The 22,242-nt window shown below is 51.4% G+C and overlaps 11 protein-coding genes across 11 annotated transcripts; 6 read left to right on the top strand and 5 right to left on the bottom strand.

Annotated features, from left to right (window-relative positions):
- The first annotated feature begins 158 nt into the window (after positions 1-158).
- Positions 159-2,506, top strand: BZA70DRAFT_294612 (PPPDE putative peptidase domain-containing protein). The gene is made up of 2 exons (XM_064914451.1): positions 159-1,057; positions 1,117-2,506. The coding sequence occupies exons 1-2, from the start codon at positions 388-390 to the stop codon at positions 2,073-2,075; spliced, it is 1,629 nt and encodes a 542-aa protein (XP_064769361.1). The 5' UTR covers positions 159-387; the 3' UTR covers positions 2,076-2,506.
- BZA70DRAFT_276333 (uncharacterized protein) lies at positions 2,507-3,910 on the bottom strand. Its single transcript, XM_064912285.1, has 3 exons — positions 3,711-3,910; positions 3,460-3,619; positions 2,507-3,403 (listed from the first exon to the last, which is right to left on the bottom strand). Exons 1-3 carry the CDS (start codon positions 3,772-3,774, stop codon positions 2,548-2,550), a joined length of 1,080 nt encoding a protein of 359 aa, XP_064769362.1. The 5' UTR covers positions 3,775-3,910; the 3' UTR covers positions 2,507-2,547.
- Positions 3,911-3,990: 80 nt separating this feature from the next.
- Positions 3,991-5,543, top strand: BZA70DRAFT_276335 (uncharacterized protein). Its single transcript, XM_064912286.1, has 4 exons — positions 3,991-4,217; positions 4,291-4,345; positions 4,410-4,593; positions 4,660-5,543. The coding sequence occupies exons 1-4, from the start codon at positions 4,079-4,081 to the stop codon at positions 5,281-5,283; spliced, it is 1,002 nt and encodes a 333-aa protein (XP_064769363.1). The 5' UTR covers positions 3,991-4,078; the 3' UTR covers positions 5,284-5,543.
- Positions 5,544-7,189, top strand: BZA70DRAFT_276336 (uncharacterized protein). Its single transcript, XM_064912287.1, has 2 exons — positions 5,544-6,281; positions 6,343-7,189. The coding sequence occupies exons 1-2, from the start codon at positions 5,624-5,626 to the stop codon at positions 7,002-7,004; spliced, it is 1,320 nt and encodes a 439-aa protein (XP_064769364.1). The 5' UTR covers positions 5,544-5,623; the 3' UTR covers positions 7,005-7,189.
- Positions 7,190-8,254, top strand: BZA70DRAFT_276339 (ubiquitin-conjugating enzyme/RWD-like protein). Its single transcript, XM_064912288.1, has 5 exons — positions 7,190-7,369; positions 7,442-7,532; positions 7,599-7,656; positions 7,725-7,865; positions 7,927-8,254. Exons 1-5 carry the CDS (start codon positions 7,254-7,256, stop codon positions 8,037-8,039), a joined length of 519 nt encoding a protein of 172 aa, XP_064769365.1. The 5' UTR covers positions 7,190-7,253; the 3' UTR covers positions 8,040-8,254.
- Positions 8,255-9,092, bottom strand: BZA70DRAFT_276340 (putative cytoplasmic ankyrin-repeat protein). The gene is made up of 2 exons (XM_064912289.1): positions 8,776-9,092; positions 8,255-8,702 (listed from the first exon to the last, which is right to left on the bottom strand). The coding sequence occupies exons 1-2, from the start codon at positions 8,972-8,974 to the stop codon at positions 8,308-8,310; spliced, it is 594 nt and encodes a 197-aa protein (XP_064769366.1). The 5' UTR covers positions 8,975-9,092; the 3' UTR covers positions 8,255-8,307.
- Positions 9,093-10,284, bottom strand: BZA70DRAFT_294618 (uncharacterized protein). The gene has a single exon (XM_064914452.1). It carries the CDS (start codon positions 10,167-10,169, stop codon positions 9,294-9,296), a length of 876 nt encoding a protein of 291 aa, XP_064769367.1. The 5' UTR covers positions 10,170-10,284; the 3' UTR covers positions 9,093-9,293.
- Positions 10,285-10,366: 82 nt separating this feature from the next.
- BZA70DRAFT_276346 (Mu homology domain-containing protein) lies at positions 10,367-12,272 on the top strand. Its single transcript, XM_064912290.1, has 3 exons — positions 10,367-10,765; positions 10,874-10,972; positions 11,044-12,272. The coding sequence occupies exons 1-3, from the start codon at positions 10,598-10,600 to the stop codon at positions 12,055-12,057; spliced, it is 1,281 nt and encodes a 426-aa protein (XP_064769368.1). The 5' UTR covers positions 10,367-10,597; the 3' UTR covers positions 12,058-12,272.
- A 1,694-nt stretch (positions 12,273-13,966) lies between these two features.
- Positions 13,967-17,778, bottom strand: BZA70DRAFT_276352 (uncharacterized protein). The gene is made up of 3 exons (XM_064912291.1): positions 16,887-17,778; positions 16,060-16,831; positions 13,967-15,998 (listed from the first exon to the last, which is right to left on the bottom strand). Exons 1-3 carry the CDS (start codon positions 17,560-17,562, stop codon positions 14,258-14,260), a joined length of 3,189 nt encoding a protein of 1,062 aa, XP_064769369.1. The 5' UTR covers positions 17,563-17,778; the 3' UTR covers positions 13,967-14,257.
- A 56-nt stretch (positions 17,779-17,834) lies between these two features.
- On the top strand, positions 17,835-20,050 carry BZA70DRAFT_276354 (sugar transporter). The gene is made up of 3 exons (XM_064912292.1): positions 17,835-18,212; positions 18,302-18,523; positions 18,588-20,050. The coding sequence occupies exons 1-3, from the start codon at positions 17,983-17,985 to the stop codon at positions 19,840-19,842; spliced, it is 1,707 nt and encodes a 568-aa protein (XP_064769370.1). The 5' UTR covers positions 17,835-17,982; the 3' UTR covers positions 19,843-20,050.
- BZA70DRAFT_256204 (cytochrome P450) lies at positions 20,051-22,089 on the bottom strand. The gene is made up of 3 exons (XM_064910800.1): positions 21,510-22,089; positions 20,759-21,431; positions 20,051-20,696 (listed from the first exon to the last, which is right to left on the bottom strand). The coding sequence occupies exons 1-3, from the start codon at positions 21,849-21,851 to the stop codon at positions 20,101-20,103; spliced, it is 1,611 nt and encodes a 536-aa protein (XP_064769371.1). The 5' UTR covers positions 21,852-22,089; the 3' UTR covers positions 20,051-20,100.
- Positions 22,090-22,242: the final 153 nt, after the last annotated feature.

Consider the following 22,242-nt stretch of genomic DNA (forward strand, 5'->3'; position numbering starts at 1 on the left):
TAAGCCTAATCAGGTGCGTAAACAGCAGGCAGTTTAGAGTTTGTTTTTAGTGTTTGTTCCACTCCAAAGTAGTAGCAACACAGAACCTTATCGCACCCTCGTCCTACCTGGCTTCTTATCGCACCCGCGCAGCCTTTGCCTTCTTACGGCAGCTCGCAAAGGGATCAAAGCTCTGCTTTTGTTTTTGGCCGCTGCTGCTTTGGATTTCTTGAAGATTATTGCTGTTTTGCTGCTTTGCTTTGTTCAGACCGAATTGTCGTTGTTAGTTTGCATATCTTCCTTGTCTTGCTGTGACTCCTTCTTCGCCATGTCGCGCGTCTAGTTCTGTTCACTTCCTCGACTTCTCTTCCTCACCTCCCCATCTGCTATCGTCAACACCCAACCGCGATGGTCGAAGTCGCCGGCGACCGTCTGGCTGACGTTCCAGCAACGCAGCAAGCCAACTCTCGCAACCCTTCGCGCTTCCTCTCCATCGCCTCCTCAAACTTCTTTGCCTTCGACACCCCGCTGTCCTCGCCCTCCAAGTCCTCAATCTCCGCCGCCGGCACCCTTCTCCCACCCGCCTCCGTCAACGAGAAGCAGCCCCGGAAATACTCCCGCCCGTCCAGTCTCCGCAGCGTGGGTTCCTCCACACAAGTCACCTCTGTCGTCACGGCCACCGGCAGCACTGCCTCCTCGCCCTCCACGCCATACTTCCCTTCCTCCTCCTCCTCCTCCTCTTCCTCCGCCGCCGGTCTCCTACCCTCCTCCTTTGTCTCGGCCTCTGTCCCCATCCCAAGACCAGCCAGCGCCGGCCGCAAGCCGCAAAACTACAAAACAATCACCCCTGCTGACCCACCCGTGGCCCCGGCTTCGACATGGTCGCTGCGAAACAGCGAGCGGTACGGAACCTCGGAAGACGCTTCCGTCGTGACGGGCGAGCGCACGCAGAGGGAGGTTATCATCAACGTCTATGATATGCTGCAGGATATCAAGCTTGCGCCTGTCTTGTGGACCTTGGGAGTCGGCGTTTATCACTCTGCTGTCGAGGTCGATGGACGAGAGTACGCTTACGGAGGTCGGTATCTGCTTTGTTCATGCTATACAGAAAGTTCTGCTGCTAACACTTCTTCACAGGGCACGAAGAACCTGGCATCTCGGGTGTCTACTACTCCAAACCACAGACACCTCTCCCCGGCAACATCGTCTGCAAGACACACATCGTCCACGGCTACACGACCTACACGCCCGGCGAAGTGCACGCGATAATCAACGACCTGAGCCTAGAGTACATGGGCACGAGCTACAACCTCCTCTCCAAGAACTGCAACCACTTTACAAACTCGCTCCTCATGCGCCTGACAAACACGCCCGCGCCCGCGTGGCTCAACCGCGCGACAGTCATCGGCCTCGCGGTGCCGTGCATCATCCCGCAAAACTACATCAAGCCGCCGGAATGCACCGTCACCCCGCGCTCGTCCTCGGCCTCGTTCAATTTATCACAGTCCCGCAGCGAAAAATCGTATGACCAGATGTCGGTCGCGCAGCCGTCCGCGTCCCTGCTCATGCTCCCTCACTGGTTGCGCAAACGTCCTACCGAACAATCCTTACTTCCCCCTTCTCGAGCATCCAAAACCGAGATCGTGAAGAGCCCAAAGGGTAACGACGAAGACTCGTACCTGATCAGCACGCGATACCTAGACGACGACGAAAAAGACAAATTCTGCGACGACGACGACGATAATAACGAAGACTTCGCCGTCAGCGACTCCGAAATCACAACCTTGCTCGCTGCTGATGAGAAATCCGCAATGATCCCCGGTAGCAGACGCAGCACGTCTGCTCACCGTGGCGGCGTCGTTTACGAAAAGACTTCGCGGATCACAGATTACGCCGCGCTCAGCCATTCTTCGCCCGCGTCCTCGCCGTCGTCATCGAGCGGCGCCGCAAAGCGGCATGACCAGCAGCAGCAGCAAGCCGGCAACAACCAAAGCTACTACGACGAGAGCAGGAACGGAAATGAGAGTCCCGGTGCGTTCAGTCGGTTTTTGAGCGAATCCGTGTCTTTCCTGGGGTGGTCCTACTCGAGCCGGTAGTCTTTTGACATACATATATACACTCAACACATTCGAAACGCCGGCTCAAGTCTGAGAACTCATATCGTCTTGCGTGTGCATTATGGCGGGTGTAGAGAGCGCCTGGCTTAGAAAAAAGCGTATATGAAAATCAACGGCATAGAGAGTATACACATCTCTCGTTTATAGACTTACATGGCGAAAAGTATGCTTTGTCTTTTTCTTTTATTTCTTTCTTACTCTTCTATATTTTCTTCTATACGTTTTACGTTTATCATATTTGACAAAATTCATAGTGGTGTGGTTGTGGGCTTCATTTTATTATCTAGGTGTTTGAATCTAGAAGGAGTAGTAAGGGGATTATAGTGTTTATATAAGGATCGAAGGGGAGGGGTGTTGGTTAATGCTTTTGAATGTAAATACTTAGATTAAGGTATTTATGAATAACTAATTGGTTGCTGTAGGCAGCAGTAAGCTATATTACATATACACACTACTCGTCATCGCTATCTTCCTCCTCTGGATACTCATCAACATCCAAAATCCCCTCCGCATCCTCCGGATTAACAAACTTATCCGCAAACTCATCCTCATCCTCATCTTCCTCCTCCGCATCCGAAATCGTCATCGCCGGCTCCTCTGTCTTCTTACTCTTGTCGTCCTTGATCCCCATATCCTTCAATAACCGGTTCAGATCCTTCTGCTTCTTCTGCTCCATCTCTTTCTCGCGCTGCTCTTTAATCCGCTCGACTTCGGCCTTGTAGTCGGTGTTGAACTCAGTCACCTTCTTATCCACAGCCGCAAGAAAGTCGTCCATCCCCGCTCCCGTGTAGGCCGAGACACTGACGACGTCGAGATGCCGGTAAAACTCCTCGAGCACTAAACTCATCGAGTTCATAAGCGAGGTCATGTACCCGCTCCCGCCCTCTGTGTTTTCATCCTCATCCATATCCCTCAGCGCGGCCTGGAAACTCTCAAAGTCCGTCATCCACTCGGTCGCGAACGTCGCGTCCGCGGCGTCGGTCTTGTTGAACACGATAATCATCGGCAGCTTGGTCTTGTACAGAATCGAGCACGCGTACAGCATATTCGACATAAACGTCGCCGGCGAGGTCGTCCGCGGCGTGTCGACGATGTACGCGATAACGGTAGGCATCGCGGACGCGAGCGCGTCGAGCAAGATCGCGCCCGAGGCAGACCAGACAAAGCATTCAATCTGTCCGGGGGTGTCGACGAGAACGTGTGAGACCGCGCCGGCGCGTTTCTCGACAATGCCGAGCACTTGGTCTACTTTTGTCGCAAAGAGGTTGAGCGATGTGATGATGGCGCCGTTGGGGCCGAGGTTGTATCTACTAGACGTCAGTACTAATTCAACACATACAGAGCAGCACTAGGGTAGACTTACTGCTTCATGACTTCTTTGTAGTTTACTGAATCGCGAATATCAATATTAGTTCCAAACGGCACGTTCAGCACTGCCGGATCGAGATTTATAATGTACGGCGGCATGTCTTGCGAGTGCAGATGTGAGTTTAGCCGTTGCATGAACGTCGTCTTTCCGGATCCTGATCAACACTGTTAGTATATAAATCGACAGAAGAAGAGGAAGTCTGCTGGAATATCTGGAAAGATGCAGACTTGATCTATCGGACATACCAGCCATGCCGATGCACACGATCGCAGGAGTCTGAAGCTCCTGTTTTTCCTCACTAGTAGCCATCTCTTAATTCACTGTATTCACTTCTTAAATCCTTCTCTTTACCGTCTTGCTACTTATTCACAACTACTTCTTCAAAAGCAGTATTGCGATAAAGAAGGCGAGCAACTTTTCAGGGGATTTCCCAACTCCCATCGAAGCCCCAAACCTTATTCATATTTGGGTCAGGGTTTTGTGGCTGCCCCGGTCGTGAAAAGGACACAGACGCGGTATCGAGGAGGTTTGTTTACTCGACAATTGCGATCTGCCTGCGCCGAGCTGACAAGGACGGAATAGAGAAGAGGCAGAGATAAATAGCAGGGTGAATATGAGGATTCTGTCGGTATTGCTGATTGTGGCGGCCGTGTGGATTGCTGCGGTCGCGGCGTGGGATGAAAAAGATCATGAAATTTTCAGGGTGACGGAGGATCTTGAGAAGGTTGAGGGCAAAGGAACGACGTTTTACTGTGAGTTTCTGTGTCTTTGATGTGAATTGGACTTGTTTTGGAATAGGTATACTGACTTTGCGTGCGGGAATAGCGTTCATGGGTCTCGAGAAGGGTCCGTCGTCGTCGCTGGATGAAATCACCAAAGCGTGAGTACAGCCCGATATCAGCTCGACGAGGAATCAAAAATCCAACTGACAGCAATACCTACAGCTACCGAAAAAAATCACGTCAGCTGCACCCCGACAAGATGAAGAACCCGTCCGCGGAAGCGACAGACCGCTTCGCGCGCTTGGGAATCATCGCCAATATCCTGCGCGGAGCGGATAAAGAGCGGTACGACTTCTTTCTCGAGAAGGGGTTTCCTCGGTGGAAAGGCACTGGCTATTACTATTCTGTATGTGAACTTGCTATACCTGCTTCTGCGCGTGATGTGATGATGCTAACAGAATTGATGTTATAGCGCTTCCGACCTGGTTTGGGAATGGTTTTCGTGTTTTTGTACCTAATCACCGGTCTAGCCCACTACCTAATCCTCAGCATCAATACCAAGAGCGAGCGCGCACGCATCGCCCGCCACGTCTCAGAATGCAAATCCCAAGCGTGGCCGAGCGGCTTCCCGCCCGCGGACGCCTCCAAGCGCCGGCTGCAGGACAACGTGGGCCGCGTGTTTACAGTCTATCCTGATGGTACAGTGTGGATTCTTGATACGGCGACGGGAGACGAGTATTTGCTGGATCCGGAGGAGGTGCCGGATGCGCAGTGGGGAAATACTGTGCTCGCGAGATTGCCAAAGTGGGTGTGGAAGCGCACGGTCGGGCGGGTTCTCCCTGCAAAGGCTGATGCTGTTGAAGAAGAGGTTGCTTCGTCTGCTGCTGAGCCGGGAGCGTCGAAGAAATCGAGAGCGAAGAAGGGAAAGGCGGCGAGAGTTAGTTCGCCGGCCGAGGGTGAGGAAGCGGAGGGCCCTGCGCCGAAGAAGATCGGAGATGCACCAAAGAAGCAGTTGAAGACCAAGACGCTGGCTGACGGAAGCGTTGTTGCGGAGGCTTCTAACGTCGCGGGCGGAAGGAGACGTCGGAAGAAATAGAGACGAAGATGAGATGTAGAAGAAGTAGACAAAAGTTATGTGCTTAGGCCAATACATGAATAACGTCGCCACGCTTGCGTGTTTGCATATTGCTCTATCATTCTGAATACTGTAGTTCTATCTACTATTGAGATATACAACAACTGAATACACAATTACAATATCAACAACAGTTGCAACAGCGAACAGACTTCCCAGAATAGCAACTGATAAGCGAGCCGCACGCCAATGACTCAAACTGCTCGTCAACCGTCGAGGCCATCACCAGTTCTCCCTCTCTCTCTTTCTTCCTCTCTGAGAACCGATAGTAATTACATCTACGCTTGATCCGACCTTATCAATGACTTTAGAAGACCCCGCAGCCTACCTACGCACTCTTCCGGCCGTGCGCGAGCGCACCCGTTTGGTGTACGCGCAGGCCGAGCGCGGGGCACTCACGAACTTTGATCTCGACCCGACCAAACTCGACGCCGTGGTCTCCTACGTATCCGCCATCATCGAGCGCGATTTCGCGCCGGACTACAGCAAGATCCCGCCGCATGGGCGGTGGGGGAATTTCGACGCGGGCGGGTACCCGCGGATCCAGGGATTGCTCGATGAGTGGGCTGCGAGCGGGGTGCCGGAGGAGGAGGTCGTGAGGCGGCTTGTTGATTTGTTTTTGATCTCGGTGTTGCTTGATGCCGGGGCGGGGAATAAATGGGTCTACACTGAGGCTTCTACGAACTTCTCGATTGGCCGGAGCGAAGGTACCGCGGTGGCGAGTTACTACCTTTTCAAGTCCGGTCTGCTGTCTTCGGATCCGACCAATCCGTACCAGGCCGACGCGGCGGCGTTGAAGGATCTTGATGTCGCAAAGGTGCTCGAGCAGATCCAGCATTCTGAAGCGAATCCGATCGATGGGCCGACTGGCCGCGTCGAGCTGCTAAGAAGTCTTGGGCATGCTCTCGAGGCTAGTCCGCAGTTCTTTGGATCGATCGGAAGACCGGGAAATATGTTTGGTAAGCTGTCTACTGTATACATCATTTGCGCATATATACTCACACACTCTTATGTATCTAGACTACCTCATCCAAAACTCGACGCCAACCCCAGACGGCAAGCACCAGGTCTCTCTCCCCACGATCTGGGAGGTGCTCATGACAGGCCTCAACCCGATCTGGCCCAAAGGCCGCACGGTCATCAACGGCGTCCCGATCGGCGACGCCTGGCCGTGCTCGTCCATGCCCCAGGACGGCGAGGAGTGGGAGAAAATTGTTCCATTCCACAAGCTCAGCCAGTGGCTCTGCTACTCGATCCTGGTCCCGCTCGAACGACACGGGAATATCGTGTTTACCGAGAAAGAGATGCAAACCGGACTTCCAGAGTATCGCAACGGCGGACTACTTGTCGACCTCGGTCTTTTAAAGCTCAAGCCTGCGGTCGTCGAGAAGGGATTATCCAACTACGCCGCTCTAGGCGCGGTTAAAGAAGACGAGGTGCCAATCTTCCTCCCCGACGACGACGTCATCGTCGAGTGGCGCGCCATGACGGTCTGTATTCTCGACAAGCTGCTGCCGCTTGTGAACGAGAAGCTCGGGATAGCGGGGACTAAGGACGAGCTGATTCTCGCGCAGTTGCTCGAGGCGGGGACGTGGAAGGGCGGACGCGAGGTTGCTGCGAAGCTGAGGCCGGAGAGTCGAGGGCCGCCGATTGCGATCAAGAGCGATGGCACTTTGTTTTAGCTGTTTTTACAGTAGATCTTATGTGTATTACTATTATTCTATTATATATTCAACAACTGCATCTATTACTATACAGCTCTTTATGGTCTCTTTGATCCTCAGGGGTCTCGTCTGTGGCTGAGCTGTGGCTGAACCACTGCCACTTCGTCTTCTATCGCATTCAACTCCCAATCCCTCCGCAGCCCATCCAGAACAACACCTCTCTGCCTGCAATTCCTCGCATCGATTGTCGCTGTAATCTGTCTAGAAATGTACAAGAAACCAAGCGCAAAGGGCGGCACCGCCATCCGCCGGCTCATGACCGAGTACAAGCAGCTCATCAACGACGGTCCGGACGGGATCTCGGCCGGGCCTATCGACGAGGAGTACGTCTTCTTCTTCTTCTTTTCTATCTGTTGTTTGCGTCTGGTGCGGTTGTGAGCTAACTTGTGGTTAAGCAACTTCTTTGAGTGGGAATGCTTGATCCAGGGACCGGAGGATACGCCGTTCGAGGGAGGCGTGTTTCCCGCCACGTTGACGTTTCCCAAGGTATTATTGTCGCTGCTGCTAGCAGATGATCAACTGCAGAGCTCTAACGCAGACTGTCTGGTTTAGGATTACCCTCTAAGTCCCCCGACCATGAAATTCACCTGCGAAATGTTCCACCCGAACGGTATTCCCTCTTCTGCTTTGATCCACTGCAGGAACTGTTGAGCGCATCGCTAACACGATTTTGATCAGTATACAAGGACGGCACGGTCTGTATCTCGATCCTCCATCCGCCGGGCGATGATCCGAATATGTACGAATCCGCATCCGAGAGATGGAGTCCGATCCAGTCCGTCGAGAAGATCCTCATCAGCGTGATGAGCATGCTTGCAGGTGCGAACTGTCGCTGATCTAAGCGAGTTAAGCAAAAGCTAACACTAAGTAATGAATGCAGAACCGAACGACGAGAGTGGCGCGAATATCGACGCGTGCAAAGTCTGGAGAAATGATAGAGCGGAGTATGGTCGGATAGTAAAAGCCAACGTCCGCAAGACGCTTGGTCTATAGCCGTTCATTCATCGATTGCAGATCAAGCGAGCATTACTGGGCGAGTGTATGGGCGTGAGAAGTTGGTGTTTGAATTGTGTCATACTCTCGCGGCTTGAATGGTTTTGTCTTTGGTGAATCTTTGTGAATCTTGTTATGGCGTTTTTAGTTTGACTGTTGTATGTAGCGATCCGTTTGAATATAGTCGGGAATTTGGTCGGGAGTATGAATATTATACTGATGTAGTCAGTTCTTGCTCTATTTCTCGTGTATTTACAATGTAGTCAACTCAATCTGTCGACTCCTGAATCTCCAACTTCTCCACCTCCGCGCTGATCTCCTCAGTCTCCGCATCTCCACTCCCACCCGCCTCCTTCTCCGCCAACTCAGCCTGTCTATCCTTCTCCTCCTCCTCCGCCTCCAACACATCCTGGAACCGCGTCAGGATGTAATCCACCACCTCCAGCTTCTCGTTATTCTCCGCCTGGAACAGCGCGTCCTGACCCGCGAGGTTCTTGACGAACGGATCCGCGCCCGCGTCGCAGAGTTTCTCGACAATCGCCTGGTGGCCGTTCAGACAGGCCCAGTGGAGCGGGGTGTTGCCAGAGTCGTTTTTTAGGGTGACGGGGGTCGTGGTGTCTGTTGAGGAGGTTGGGAAGTGCGAGAGGATGTACTCGACGATGTCTGCGTTGCAGTGTCAGCTCTTTGCAGCTCTGTGCAAACTCTTTGCAAAAACTAGATATGTCTTTGATCTTACCAAGATTTCCATTAGCACAAGCCATATGCAGCGGTGTGCTTTTACTATAAGGATCAACAGCCACCAACAGCACCTCAGCCTCGGTCTGCTCAAGCTCTTTACTCAGCGCCTCCACCGACGTCTTCAGGCTATCCAAGTCATCCGCGCGAGCAGCGTAGATCAGATCGTCGATCTCGTCTTCGGTTAGTGATCGTGGCATTGTGTGTGTGGTTGAGATGAGAAGGAGGAAGAGCAGTTGGGAGTCGGATTTTGGAGGTAAAAAAAATTGAGGATGGCGATGAGGAGTTGGGAGATGGGAAAGTTAAACTGAATATTCTGGTTTATCTTCTATTTGTTGTTGCTTTCTCATATAAACTGACTATAAGATGTATAAGTAGTCTGAATAAGTATCTTAGCTAACAGAGTGATTATACTATTTACACAATTATAAACAAACAAAAAAACAAAAAGAGGAACGCCGGCAAGAGCAAGAAACGCCAACTATATACACACGACTGATACACACAACTAATACACGCCTAATTCAACAACCACGACCGCTGATTCCTCTCCCTACGTTCCTGCTTCTTCCTCTTAAACTGCTCGACCTGTTTCTTCGACGGCTTCTGCTGCTGCCGTTCCGCTTTCAAGCTCTTGCCGCCGTTCAACTGCTCGACCGAGCTGGCGTCGTAAAACACATTCAGCTGATTGCGCGAGCGCTTGTCGGCCATCGTCTCGTTGAAGGGGACGATCACGCCGGGAGGAACCACGACGTCGTCCGAGAGATCGACGGTGTCGTCGTCGACGGGGAATTGCTGCCATTTGCCAGTGAACCGGTTGAAGAATCCTCGCGAGGCATAGTCTGTGGTCTGCTTCCGCTTCTTTGAATTCGTTTGCATCTCAGCCTCGACCAGTGCAAGCGGTTTGTCCCAAGTAGTTTCCTCGGTAGCGTGGTTGTAGTAGTAATAGTTGCCTGATTCTGCGTCGAGAATAGCTTCCCAGTCCTCCAGACCCCGAGCCTTTTCTGCAGTTTCAGGGACAGGGCCGGGTGGCAGCGGAGGTGGACCATCGTCGTCGTCATTGTCGTCGACTGTAGCTACCGCAGTGGGTTCTATTGCGTCCTCTGCTTTCTCTGCTTTCTCTGCTTTCTCTGCTGTCTCTGGAACAGGGCCTTCAGGTAGTGGTGGCGCGTCATCGTCACTGTGATTCTCATGATCGTCGTGATCCCCATGATCCTCCTCGCCCGCATCCTCTGTAGAATATGCGGTCTCACGCTCACCAGTCTCAGACGTGGAAGTCAAGAATTCTGCACTATCTTCAATGTGCTCTTTGGTCTCGGTGCTGGTGGAGGATATTTGCTTTGCTTGCTCTGGAGAGGCGAGCGCTGAGTCTGTGTGGTCCTGATTGTCCGCCATGTTCAGAGACTAATACTCTTTTTGTAACAGAATAGTTTTTTCCGCTTTCTGTCTGCTTTCTGTTCTGTATATAAAACAAACAATATCTTCATCAACAGTGAGCAGAACAAAAGAGAGCGGCGACAGTGAGGCTCTGAAAACTCTAAGCGGCTGCGCACCAAATGCACGGCCGACGTTGAGCCCATCCTCACCGCCTCGTCTGCCGTCGCTCACCACCCCGTCCCTTCACCTCCTCCTCCTCCTCTCATTCTCTTCTTCTTCTTCTCCTTCTACTCCCTCTTCAGCGCTTTCTGCGGCCTCAATTGACCTCGCGTACACCCGCCACAGCAAGCAATCACAGCCGGCACACCTCCCTCCTCGCCGCGTACTCCTCCTCCTTCCTCCTTCCTATCTTTCCCCATCTCCCTCCAGATCCCATCAAACCAGCCATGGCCTCTGCTGTCTTCTTCCTCGATCTCAAGGGCAAACCATTACTCTCGCGCAACTACCGCGGCGACGTGCCCATGTCGGCCGTCGACAAGTTTCCTATCCTGCTGCTCGATGCTGAGGAGGAGAGCTCCGTCGTCCCGCCTTGTTTCTCGCACGAGGGCGTCAACGTATGTCTATCGATTATTTACAAGTGATTGTCTGGATCACCTCGAAGGACTTGCTGCTGCACTGCAATTTTGCAAAACCGAACTGACTTACTGACTACAATCAAACAGTACCTGTACATCCGCCACAGCAACCTCTACCTACTGGCAATCACCAAAAGAAACTCCAACGCCGCCGAGATCCTTTTGTTTCTCCACAAAGTCGTGCAGGTACGAACCACAACAGCCATACGAAACACCTTCTCTTCTTTCGCAACGCCCACGCTAACTCGAAACAACAGGTCCTCACCGAGTATTTCAAAGTCCTGGAAGAAGAGTCTATCCGAGATAACTTTGTCGTCATATACGAACTGCTTGACGAATTGATGGATTTCGGATACCCCCAGACCACCGAGACCAAGATCTTACAAGAGTACATCACTCAAGAGAGTCACAAGCTAGAAGTCCAGGTCCGTCCCCCGATCGCCGTCACCAACGCGGTCTCATGGCGCTCCGAAGGCATCCGCTACCGCAAGAACGAGGTCTTCCTCGACGTCATCGAATCCGTCAACCTCCTCGTCAGCTCGACCGGCACCGTCCTCCGCTCCGAGATCCTCGGCTCCGTCAAGTTAAAATGCTACCTCTCCGGCATGCCCGAGCTCAGACTCGGACTCAACGACCGCGTCATGTTTGAAAACAGCGGCCGCTCAACCCGCGGCAAGTCAATCGAGATGGAAGACGTCAAATTCCACCAATGCGTGCGCCTCTCGCGCTTCGAAAACGACCGCACAATCTCCTTCATCCCGCCCGACGGCGAATTCGAGCTCATGAGCTACCGCCTAAACACCCAGGTCAAGCCCCTGATCTGGGTCGAGTGCGCGGTCCAGATGCACGCCGGATCCCGCGTCGAGTACGCGATCAAGGCCCGCGCGCAGTTCAAGCGCCGGTCGACCGCCAACAACGTCGAAATCATAATCCCGGTCCCGGACGACGCCGACACGCCCAAATTCCGCACCACCGTTGGCACCGTGCACTACGCGCCCGAAAAGGCGGCAATCATATGGAAAATCAAGCATTTCGGCGGCGGCAAGGAGTTTGCTATGCGCGCCGAGCTCGGCCTGCCTAGCGTTAAGGAATCGGACCCGGACCGCAAGAAGAGACCGATCAGTGTCAAGTTTGAGATCCCGTACTTTACAACGTCGGGTATCCAGGTCCGGTATCTGAAAATCATCGAGTCTAAGCTACAGTACCCCAGTCTTCCCTGGGTCCGCTACATCACCCAAAGCGGAGACGATTACACGGTGCGGTTACCTTAAACACTAGAGATGACTATTTTTTCCTTTTTCACCAAAAAGATCTGAGAGGTTGTGTGATGAGCGCGTGTATGAATTTCTATATTATATTTTATTGATTTTGTTCAGAATTGGATCTTTCGAGACATGGAGTTAGCACACGTCATGTATCTTTTGTGCTTTGTCTAGTCTTTTGTCGTAATATACATAACCCAGAATCAAACCGATTTTGTTCATGTAATTCATTATACATGAGCATTTACGCTCTTCATAAATCCTACTGTCTGGCTGTTTTATTCAAAAGTCTGCCGTTCAAGGATCAGTTATAAGACAAAAGGAAGAGAACTCATTTTTTTTCTTTCTTGGTTTTACAATACGGTATCGCCGCGCGCTCTTGATACATCAAATACAAAAACAACTCTGCTCTCTTCTAAAAAAATAACAAAATGACACAAAAGAACAAAAAATGTAGAACAACAAACAAGTAAAACAGCAAAGCAACACAACAGCACAACAAAAGTACAATACAACAACAGTATGACAACATAACAATACAACAAGCCAGCGCAACAGCTTGTCAGCAAAACATCAGAACAGAGCAGCATCAGAGAAGCAGATACAGAAAAGACAGAAACAGTAAGAGCGCGCATAAAGCGACTGGTGCCAGGATCGGGAAGAATGCATTACGCATACTCCTTCACAAGAGACGATTAGGCTCTTGCTGAAGAGTTATGTGGGACTCTGCGACTCTCTCGAAATCGCCATACCCGCTAAAACCCGACTTCACCCAGAAGACAGTCACGGACTACCCCCGTATTGGTGGATTGTCAACGTTGCGCTTGAACCGCTTGGTCGTGCGGACTCTCTCCAACAACCGTCGCCTCGGGGCTCCCATGCGACGGCGCAACTTACCAGTGCATTTGTAGAAGAGACGCGACAGCAAAGACGTTTTAAATCCAATGAGCAACCTGGCTAAAGAAGAAGCTCATCAGATTGGCCGCCCTGACCAACCGCGTCCATCCTGATCAGGCAGGATCTTCGGCGCATACATGAGACGGCCACGCAGAGGGACCGGGCCGACAACGGCTCTGCAGTGCCTTCGAGCGCACTCACCCGGTATCTGCGCGGGCAGGTCATATACCAGACCGCTTGGTCGGGCAAGTTCTCTCTCCCCTTCTTCTCTCGCATGCATGGCACGACGCCTACTCTTGAGGGTGTGCAACCACGGAAACGGACCGGAATAAGCAACTCCCCAATTTCTCGAGGTCCTGCCACAGAAAGCGAGTCCTACCTGCAGTGGTATATACCACTCATAGAGAACGCTATCCGAATATTATGCTACCCTCAAAGGCGCGCCATCTGTTCCAGTCATAGCCGCCCCCAGAGAGTGCTACCTAGCGCGGAGTAATCTGCTCTCAGTACGAGAGCGCTACCCACGCGGTATAGGCAGTTTCTCTGGAGATGCTCATGGAACAGTGCAGTCTACTTCTTTGAGAATACTACCACTTCGGTATATGCCTTCCTCCAAGAGTGCTACCTGCGCAATAAGGGCTGCTTTCTGGCGATTTCACGAGGTACCATGCCTGTTAGAAAAGAAAGAAAGATCAAAACATACCCTCATCAACCTCCGCCTATTGTTCTTGCCGTCAAGAGAGAGAGCCGAGATACCGATTATCCCGATCTATTGCTGGGAAATAGATCAAACCGCTGTGGTGGGACAGGAGCCGAAAACCTGTGCCGGGGGGAGGGAGAAGAGAAGGGAGAAGAAGGGCGGGCACGCTTAAATGTGCGGGTCGCGGTTCGGCCGGGCGCGTGTCTTGATGTAATGGGGTTTCTAGTTTGAGCCGAAAGTAAACACACGCAGTTAACGCGCCGCCCGTTTCGTAATTTTTTCCTAGCTTTAAACCAACTATATGATCTACTCTGTCTAATCTTGATTCCATAGCGGTATATTAAAAGACCGAAAGATACATAAAGAATAAAAAAAAAAGCTAGAACTGTCGCCAGCGCGAATAAAAGACTAATTAACTAAAAATACAAAGCTTTGGCAAACGATAGGAAAAAAGTTCAGCATATTAGAACAAAGAACTAAACCAGTTTGAAGATCAAAGAAAAACAATACAGGAAAGACGGTTTGAAAGATGAAAGATGGTGAGAAGAAATAGTGAAGGTGAAAATAGAGGTAGAACAGTATACAAAAATATTGCAGAAGGTGTAGGGTGCGTCACCGACGGGATCGGATTCCAAGCTGAGCTTCTCGAATCAACCGTTGTAAAACGTCGTCCTCGGATTCCTTCACCTCGTCCTCCTCCGCCATCTTCGACGACCGCTTGCTACCGCTCGACGACGATCTCTCTGACGTACGATCCCGAGCAACAGTCTGTCGCTTCTGCTGATTCTCCTCCATCGCGTAGAGTTTACTGTTTGGTCCTCGAGGCCGTCCTCGGCCACGCTTGACTGCCTGCTTGCTGCTGCTTTCTTCGTTTTTGCGCGCGCTCTGGCGGGGCGACGTGCGCACTGCTCCGTTGCTGGAATCGCACAGCTGTCGCGCGCTTCGTTTCCCGCCCGGCGTAGATTTCCTCCGCGACCGTCGACTCGGCGTCGCCGCTGCCTCGGAATCATCATCCTCGTCGTCGTCGTACCCGTCGTGTTTCCGCTTCGCAGGCACTGAACTCCGACGGTCCTTATGGCTCTTCTTCGAACTTGTTCCGTTCACGGACTGGTCTTGTAAAGCCTGCATACTCCGTCGCGTTCGAGAACTGTAAAGCTGCATCAGCTCTTCATAGATTTTGTAGTTCTTCTTCTTTCCCTCTTCGCTCGTAATATTCTGAACCACTTCTTCGCCAATCACAGTAGACGTCTCGCTAACAGCGTCAGAGTCGTACGCAGGGTCTTCTTCTTCACCTTGCTCTTCAGAATATAAGCTCTGGCCTCCGTCTTCGTCAACGCTACTGGAGAGTGGCGGGTTTTCAGACTTGATTTCGGGCTCATTCAACCGTCTTGCTTCTTCCAGCTCCTCAGCTTCGAGATCATCGGTCGCAGGAGGTGGTGAGAGTCCGTCGCTTTCCAGGGGAGGATCTGAGCTGAGATTCATATCGAGCTGTTTGACTTCAGTTTTCGGTAATTGTGGCGCACCGGTTGACAGGTTTTCGTCTCTCTCTGCTTTCTCCTCCTTCAAAACCATGGCTTCAGAAGAATCTTTATCTGTTTGGTGATCTTCGGCAACAGCAGCTTGTGACTTCTCAGCCGCAGAAAACTCCGACTTCAACTCATCTGAATTTTCCATGTTCACATCGGCCTTCAGCCCGTCCTCAGTCTTAACCCGGACCTCATCCTCTTCGGCCGTCCGATTGACTGTGCTGTCCTCCACAGCATCTGGAACCGAAGGACTCGCAACCGCAGCATCTGCCGGCGAAGAACGCAAATTTGCCTGTTTCTTCTTCCCGCTATTTTTTAGATCTCTCAGGCCTCTCAACGTGGCTTCTGCCTCTTCCTCTTCACTCATAGACGCCCAATCGAAAGTATGTTTCCCATCGCTGACGGTCGACACCCAGTTCCCAAACACTTTGGAAAAAATCACCGCGTCCTTCAGAAGGCCGATTACCGAATTTTTCGCAGCCTTTACCTCCAGCGCTGTCGCAGAATCGTTCCGACCAGTCGCTATCAGGGCTTCTTGGTGTATGTACTCTGCAAGATCAGCTAGTCCACCGAGTTCGACTGCGTCCTGCTTGATCTCATTCAAAGCATCGGGAGACTCTGCACATCGTCTCATTACGTCGCTCGCGGTGTACCAGAGCAACTTTGAGAAAAACGGGAACCGGAATTTTCGAGGAACTTTTGTTTTCTTTTCGATCTTGGAGATTGTGATTTCCATTGAAAGATCCCGGGACGTGAGAAAATTTCCGCCAATCACTAATGAGTCTGTAGGTGTGAAAACAGCATGAATCCAGCCAGAAGGAATGATCCTGTAAAAAAGAAATTAGTACCAGGATGCTTGACCTCTTTACAGGGAAATTTGTGACTCACATTGTATCGCCTTTCTGCAGCGTAACTTTATAGCATTCTTTGACCATATCACCAAAGAAAATCTTGCTTTGATCACTTGAAAGACACCAGTGTTCGTACTTTGACAGATTGGCGGCAGTAGGAGGAGCAAACAAAAACACCTTTGTCCCTTCGATAACATGATAAAACACTGAGGATCCACCGAAATCAATATGGTAGTCTGTATAGGCGTTTTCCACTGACATGAGACAGTATAAAGAAACCTTAGGCCATCGGCCCTTGTTCTTCAGATCTTCGGGCCATGCTATCTGGCTCAGATCAGTCTCCCTGACGTATTGTGGCCGCTGAATAAGGTCGCCTAATTTCGTATAACTGACTTCCAGACTGATAACGTTCCGTACTCTGTCTCGTGCTTCGGCTGATGTCTCATAATAATCTGTCCATTTTCCAAGATCCCAATTTGGCGATTCGTGCTGAGTGGGCACATCAATCACCTCGACTTTCGTATCGTGACCAACAAGATCGGCCACTTTCCTAACCGTGAGACCAGCAGGCACCTCTAAACCCAACCCATCGATCTTATCACCAGGTATGATAACCGGTTGAGAAATGCCGCCCGAGCGTGCAAGGTCCTTGGTGAGCTCGTGGCCGCTTATTCGTGGGAATGATTCGGGAGTGAACGCTCGGTCTTTGATCAGCTGGCAGTATGGGTGTTGATCTGTTGTCAGACCTTCGCCTTCATGGAGAGCAGCGTAATCTATATGCGCGTGCTTTCGCTTGGATTTTCGCAGGACTAGATACTCTGATGATTAGAGACTGAAGATAGGGTCATAATAATAGTAACTCACGAGTTGAAGGGCCATGCGTCTTTACACATGGAGGACAGTGGAACTCATCGACATTTTTTGCGTTCTTAGCGGTAAGTCCAACGCAAAAGTAGTGATACCAAGTCTGGCAAACGCTGCACTCTATCCAATCGACCTGACCTTGCAGCGATGTTTCCGGAGTGCAGAGTTTACAGCTGTCCCAAACCTCTTGCTGGGATTGAGAGCTTGGTTGTTCTTCCGCAGGACTGCTGTGATCGCTTTTGACGTCGATTGTTTTTGAGTCTGAGGGAGGTTCCCGGGAGTATGCCGGTGATAGCTCCAAGGGTGTGTATGGTGATGGCTGTTGTTCGACGGGGTATGGGTGCTTGTATGACGCAGTGTAGACTGCGTACGCGACATCAGGAGAATTCATAGGAGAGTAAACTGCGGCCACCTTTTGATTTGAGTGAGAGAGTGGAAGCGGTAGCATCCGCGAAGTGTTTGGTTGCACATGCTGCCGGTTGTCGTAGGTGACCGCCGAGTGAGTGAGTGGTTGTTGTGGTTGTTGTTGTTGCTGGCCAGCTAGAGACGGACCGTAATTCTGTGGCTCCGAGTATGCGCTCTCAGGAGGACGATTGGGCGCCGGTGGTTGACCAAAAAACTCGGCCGCGTCTAAAGCAGCCGCTTCGAGAAGGGTCTCGATGCCGCTTCTCTCCATGCCGACGACAGATGGCGAAAGGCTGGAAGTACTCGAGTCTTGTTTCGACTAGTCTGAGCAGCAGACGAACGCCGAAAGAGACGCGGTGATCAATAGTGCCGGGGTGAACCGCCAGCTATACCGCAGCCCTGTTCAGTGCACGACGCAGCGTGAGAGCAGACACAGACGAAGAGCTCTGGCGGTGTTGGATCGGGTTTGTGGTGATGGGCAGCGGTGAGGAGACAGGTGATCGTGGAGCTGAGGTGGGAGTTCTCTTCACACGCTGTGTCTGGATCACAATGTGATTTGTTTGTGACTGACTTGCTGATTAGGGTTTTCCCGCACGCGTCCTCGGTCTGGGACACAGCCTAAATTGGTCGTCTGCGGTCGTCTTCCCCTTCGACAGCTTCCTCCTTCTCGCTGCTGCTGCTGCTGGTCGACATGGCTCTCAAGACCTACAATCCCTACGTGGTCGCTCTGGCGGCCACAATCGGCGGCATGCTCTTCGGGTTCGACGTCTCCTCGGTCTCGGCCTTCGTCAACAACGAGACCTATCGCGCCTATTTCAATTACCCGAACGATATCGTCCAGGGCGCGATTACTTCTGCAATGGCAGGAGGCTCGTTCTTTGGCTCGCTATCGTCTGGCCGTCTTTCTGACTCGCTCGGTCGGTACGTTACTGAAAACCGAACCGGTGCCGCTGTTAAAGCGCCGGATATAGCTTACGGTAACATCCGCTAACAGAACTACTCCATAATAGGAAATATGCCGTCCAGATTGGCGCCGTCATCTGGATCCTTGGATCCCTAATACAGAGTGCCGTTCGTACTTCATTCCAGCTCATTTTGGGAAGATTCATTTCAGGAGTTGCCATCGGTATCTGCTCATCCCAGGTCCCCGTTTACATTGCGGAGCTAAGTCCCAAGCGGATTCGGGGTCGTCTCGTGGGCACGTTCCAGTGGGCTATTACCTGGGGTGTTTTGTAAGTCTCCATCTGCTTCTGTCTGACAATTGCTGTTCAATGCCAATACATTTCTATTGTTTAGGATTATGTTTCTTGTGGGCTACGCGTGCTCTTTCCTTGAAGGACCCAAAAGCTTCCGGATCGCCTGGGGTTTCCAGGTCGTCCCAGGTGCCATTCTTCTCATTTCGCTTTTCTTCTTTCCCGAGTCGCCGCGCTGGCTTGCGACCCGTGACCGATGGGAAGAAGCAACCAATGTTATTGCCCATATTCAAGGTGGTGGGGACCCAGAGCACCCGGACGTTCTGGTCGAGATGCAGGAAATCCGAGAGGTTGTGCGGATCAACCGTCTGTCTGCAGATGTTACTGTCAAAGATCTGTTTGCTCCCGGATCACGATTGCGTACGTTTGTGGGGTTTTCTGCTCAGATGTGGCAGCAGTTGACTGGTATCAACGTCATGATGTACTATGTCGTCTACACGTTTGCTATGGCGGGCTATGAAGGCAATACCGATCTCATCGCGTCCTCTGTTCAGTATGCAATCAACGTCATGATGACCATCCCCGCCTTGCTTTTCATCGATAATTGGGGTCGTCGTCCTCTACTGCTGACTGGATCTACCTTCATGGCTCTCTGGCTCTTCTGCGTTGCATTCACTATGGGTCATTTTGGTCACTACGTCGACTCGCTGAACGGAAACGCAGAAATTAGATGGACCGTGCCGAATCGCGTTGCTGCAAAGGCTATCATTCTCTTCAACTATCTCTTCGTAGGCACGTTTGCTCCTACCTATGGCCCCGGCACATGGATCTACGTCTCTGAAATCTTCCCGCTCAAGCAGCGCGCTATCGCCAACGGTATGTGCTCTGCCGTCAACTGGACTTTCAACTTCCTGCTCGCATTCCTGGTTCCGCTAGGATTCAAGCACATCCAGTACCGCACCTATCTCATCTTTTGCGTGTTTTGCGTCTGCATGACGATCCACGTGTACCTCATGTTCCCCGAGACCAAGGGCAAGACGCTTGAGGAAATCGACCTGATCTGGGACGAGCACATTCCTCCCTGGAAGTCCGCAAAGATCGATATCAACGAGCTGGCGGCACACAACGATCGCGAGAGACTGATCGACAACGAGTCCCCCCTGGCTCCTACCGAGCTCGGCCAGATGTCTGACAGACTCTACCCCGCCGACTCGGCTGCTTATCCCGGCAGCAGTGCACTTAGCACAACAAGTTACGACACCGACGCCGTCAATTTCGGTGATGAAGAGGCTCACAACTTGCTTGGCCAATCTCATCCTCTCGCGACGGTTGACTCTAATAAATCTAAATTGGTTTGAGCAAAGTCTGGACTTTAGTATTTAGATATTATTGCGAGATTATTGCACATTCGAGGCGCATGGTTATAGATATGCACGACAGCAGTTCTTTTTTCTATTTCAATTTCAGCATTGCTGAAAAGTACTGCTTTGGAGCTTTGGGGTTTATTCTACATTTTGTTTACATTTTCAGTTATTTTGGGAGGGGCTGCATCGTCATAGACCTGTATGATTATTTTCGATAATATAGATCACTGTGGATTGAGTTTGCATACTACTCTACCATCCCTCAACCCGACTGACTTTCATAGGCAGCCCGTCCGTCGGACGCACCGTAACCACAAACTCTCGATGGATAGGCTGATTCTCGACGCTTTCCTCAAACTTGTATCGTGCCACGAACGCCGCCAGAATGCAACGGAACTCGATCTCCGCGAACCGCTTGCCGATACATGACCGAGGGCCCTGCAAGAAGGTAAGGTATGCGAACGCATTCGACGCCTGATTGCCGTTCCATCTGTCGGGATTGAATTCAGCGGCGTCCGGACCCCATAGCCTTGGGTCGTAATTCATAGCTTTCAAGCAGAGCTGCACCCCTGTACCTTTGTATATCGTCTGGTCGCCGATAGTGATGTCGCGTTGGGCTTCACGCAGACCGGTTAGGACTGGCGGGTTGACTCGGAACAGCTCGCGCGTGACGTTGTCGAGATATTTGAGGGATTCGATTTGCTCGGCAGTCTTGATATCTTGCAGGCCACCGGGGAAAGATGCGCGGACCTCGGCGCGCAGCTTTTCCTGGACATCAGGGTGTTTGGCCAGAGTAAGCATGGCCCATGCGAGCGCACCTGCTGTTGTTTCGTGGCCAGCAAATAGGACTAGGTTGATGAGAGGTCAGAACAACAACGGGAGCAGGAGTTGAAGGGGAGATTGAACATACAAACCATGATTTGGTTCTCGACATCGTGCCCAGACCAAGTACTTTCATCACTCTCGAGCATGATACTCAGAATATCCCGGTTCTTCTGGACATATTCAGCGTCCTCTTTTTCCTCAACCGTCTTATGATCCGCCGCCGTCACTTTCTGTCTCTGCTCAAAGACCTTTGCCACCGCGGACCTGAAGATTTTGCGTGAACGACTGAGGTTTCGGTTGTAGTCCGTCGGCACGAACTTCCAGCCAGGCACCAGCGCGTACATATTGAATGGGAAAAAATCCTTGCCTGCGCCAGCTACTCGCTCATACGCAGTCACGAGCTCGTTATCTTCATCGCCTACCGCGTTGAAGTCGACACCAAACGACGCCAGACCGATCGTATCCAAAGTGAGCCGCGAGAAATATTTAAAGACAGGGAAAATCGTCGGCCCGTCCCTGACGATGTCGTCGAAAAGGTTCATAACCTCCTGCGTCTTCTCCATGAAGATTGGCACGAACTTCCTCACGTGCGCGTTTGCAAAGGCGGGGGTTAGGAGCTTTCGCTGAGTCTTGTGCTCTTCTCCTTCGGCAAAGACGATTCCATTGCCGATGACGACTTTGAATGCTTGCGCCAGTGTCGGCTTGGGGCAGTCGTATGAATATGTTTGCAGGACCACCCTATGCGCTTCAGCAGTCAACTATGGGGAAGAGGCAGTGCAATTGCATTAGTACAAGACTAAATTCCAGAATTCAAAAAAGCAGAGAAGAAAAGATACCAATGAAACGACGTCCATGCCAAATGAGCCTTTGAAACGGGTAAAGTGAAGATCTGGATACTTCTCCGCCATCACTAACCCGTGCTCATAGTAGTGCTTCCCATAGTCTACAAAGTTTCCAAACAGCGGATGGGCGCCTGGTGGATATGGAAGACCGATGTATGGTGAGAAGTATTCGGGATAGATAAACGTGCAATAGCAGATATAGAGCAGCATAGACAGGAAGCTAAAAGGACCAAACCAGAGAGCCAGGCTGGAGGGGACGAAGCCACGAGCGGTCAGCAGATGGAAAGCGACATCGAATACGGCACCACCAGAGAAAACTCGGATCCAGAAAGCCATTGTTGTGGGTTGACTGTTCAGGAAGTCGAAATGGAGGGCATTGGCGTAAGGAAGAAATACGGGAGAACCGGCGATTATGGAGTAAAACGCTCAGAGCGCCAACAGGGCGATGCGATTTGCGAACGGCACGTGCTTTAATGCGGAGTTCCATTACATAATGCGAACTACACTGACAAAATATACCATTGACGCAGACTGTTTACCTTATAATAATCATCTACAAATACCATTAGCAAAGACAATGGCTTAATCTAACAGCAGAATCCGACAGTCGAGATTTTATCTATCTAAGCACGTGACCTGTCGCCGCGTTATCAGGGTGCGAAAGTTTATCGTTTTAATCTCTAACCGGATTATTAAGGAATTAGTTTGGATTTAATTGGCGGAGGCT

Source organism: Myxozyma melibiosi (assembly GCF_037950935.1).
Source record: "Myxozyma melibiosi strain Phaff 52-87 chromosome Unknown BZA70scaffold_3, whole genome shotgun sequence".
Lineage (NCBI taxonomy): Eukaryota > Fungi > Ascomycota > Lipomycetes > Lipomycetales > Lipomycetaceae > Myxozyma > Myxozyma melibiosi.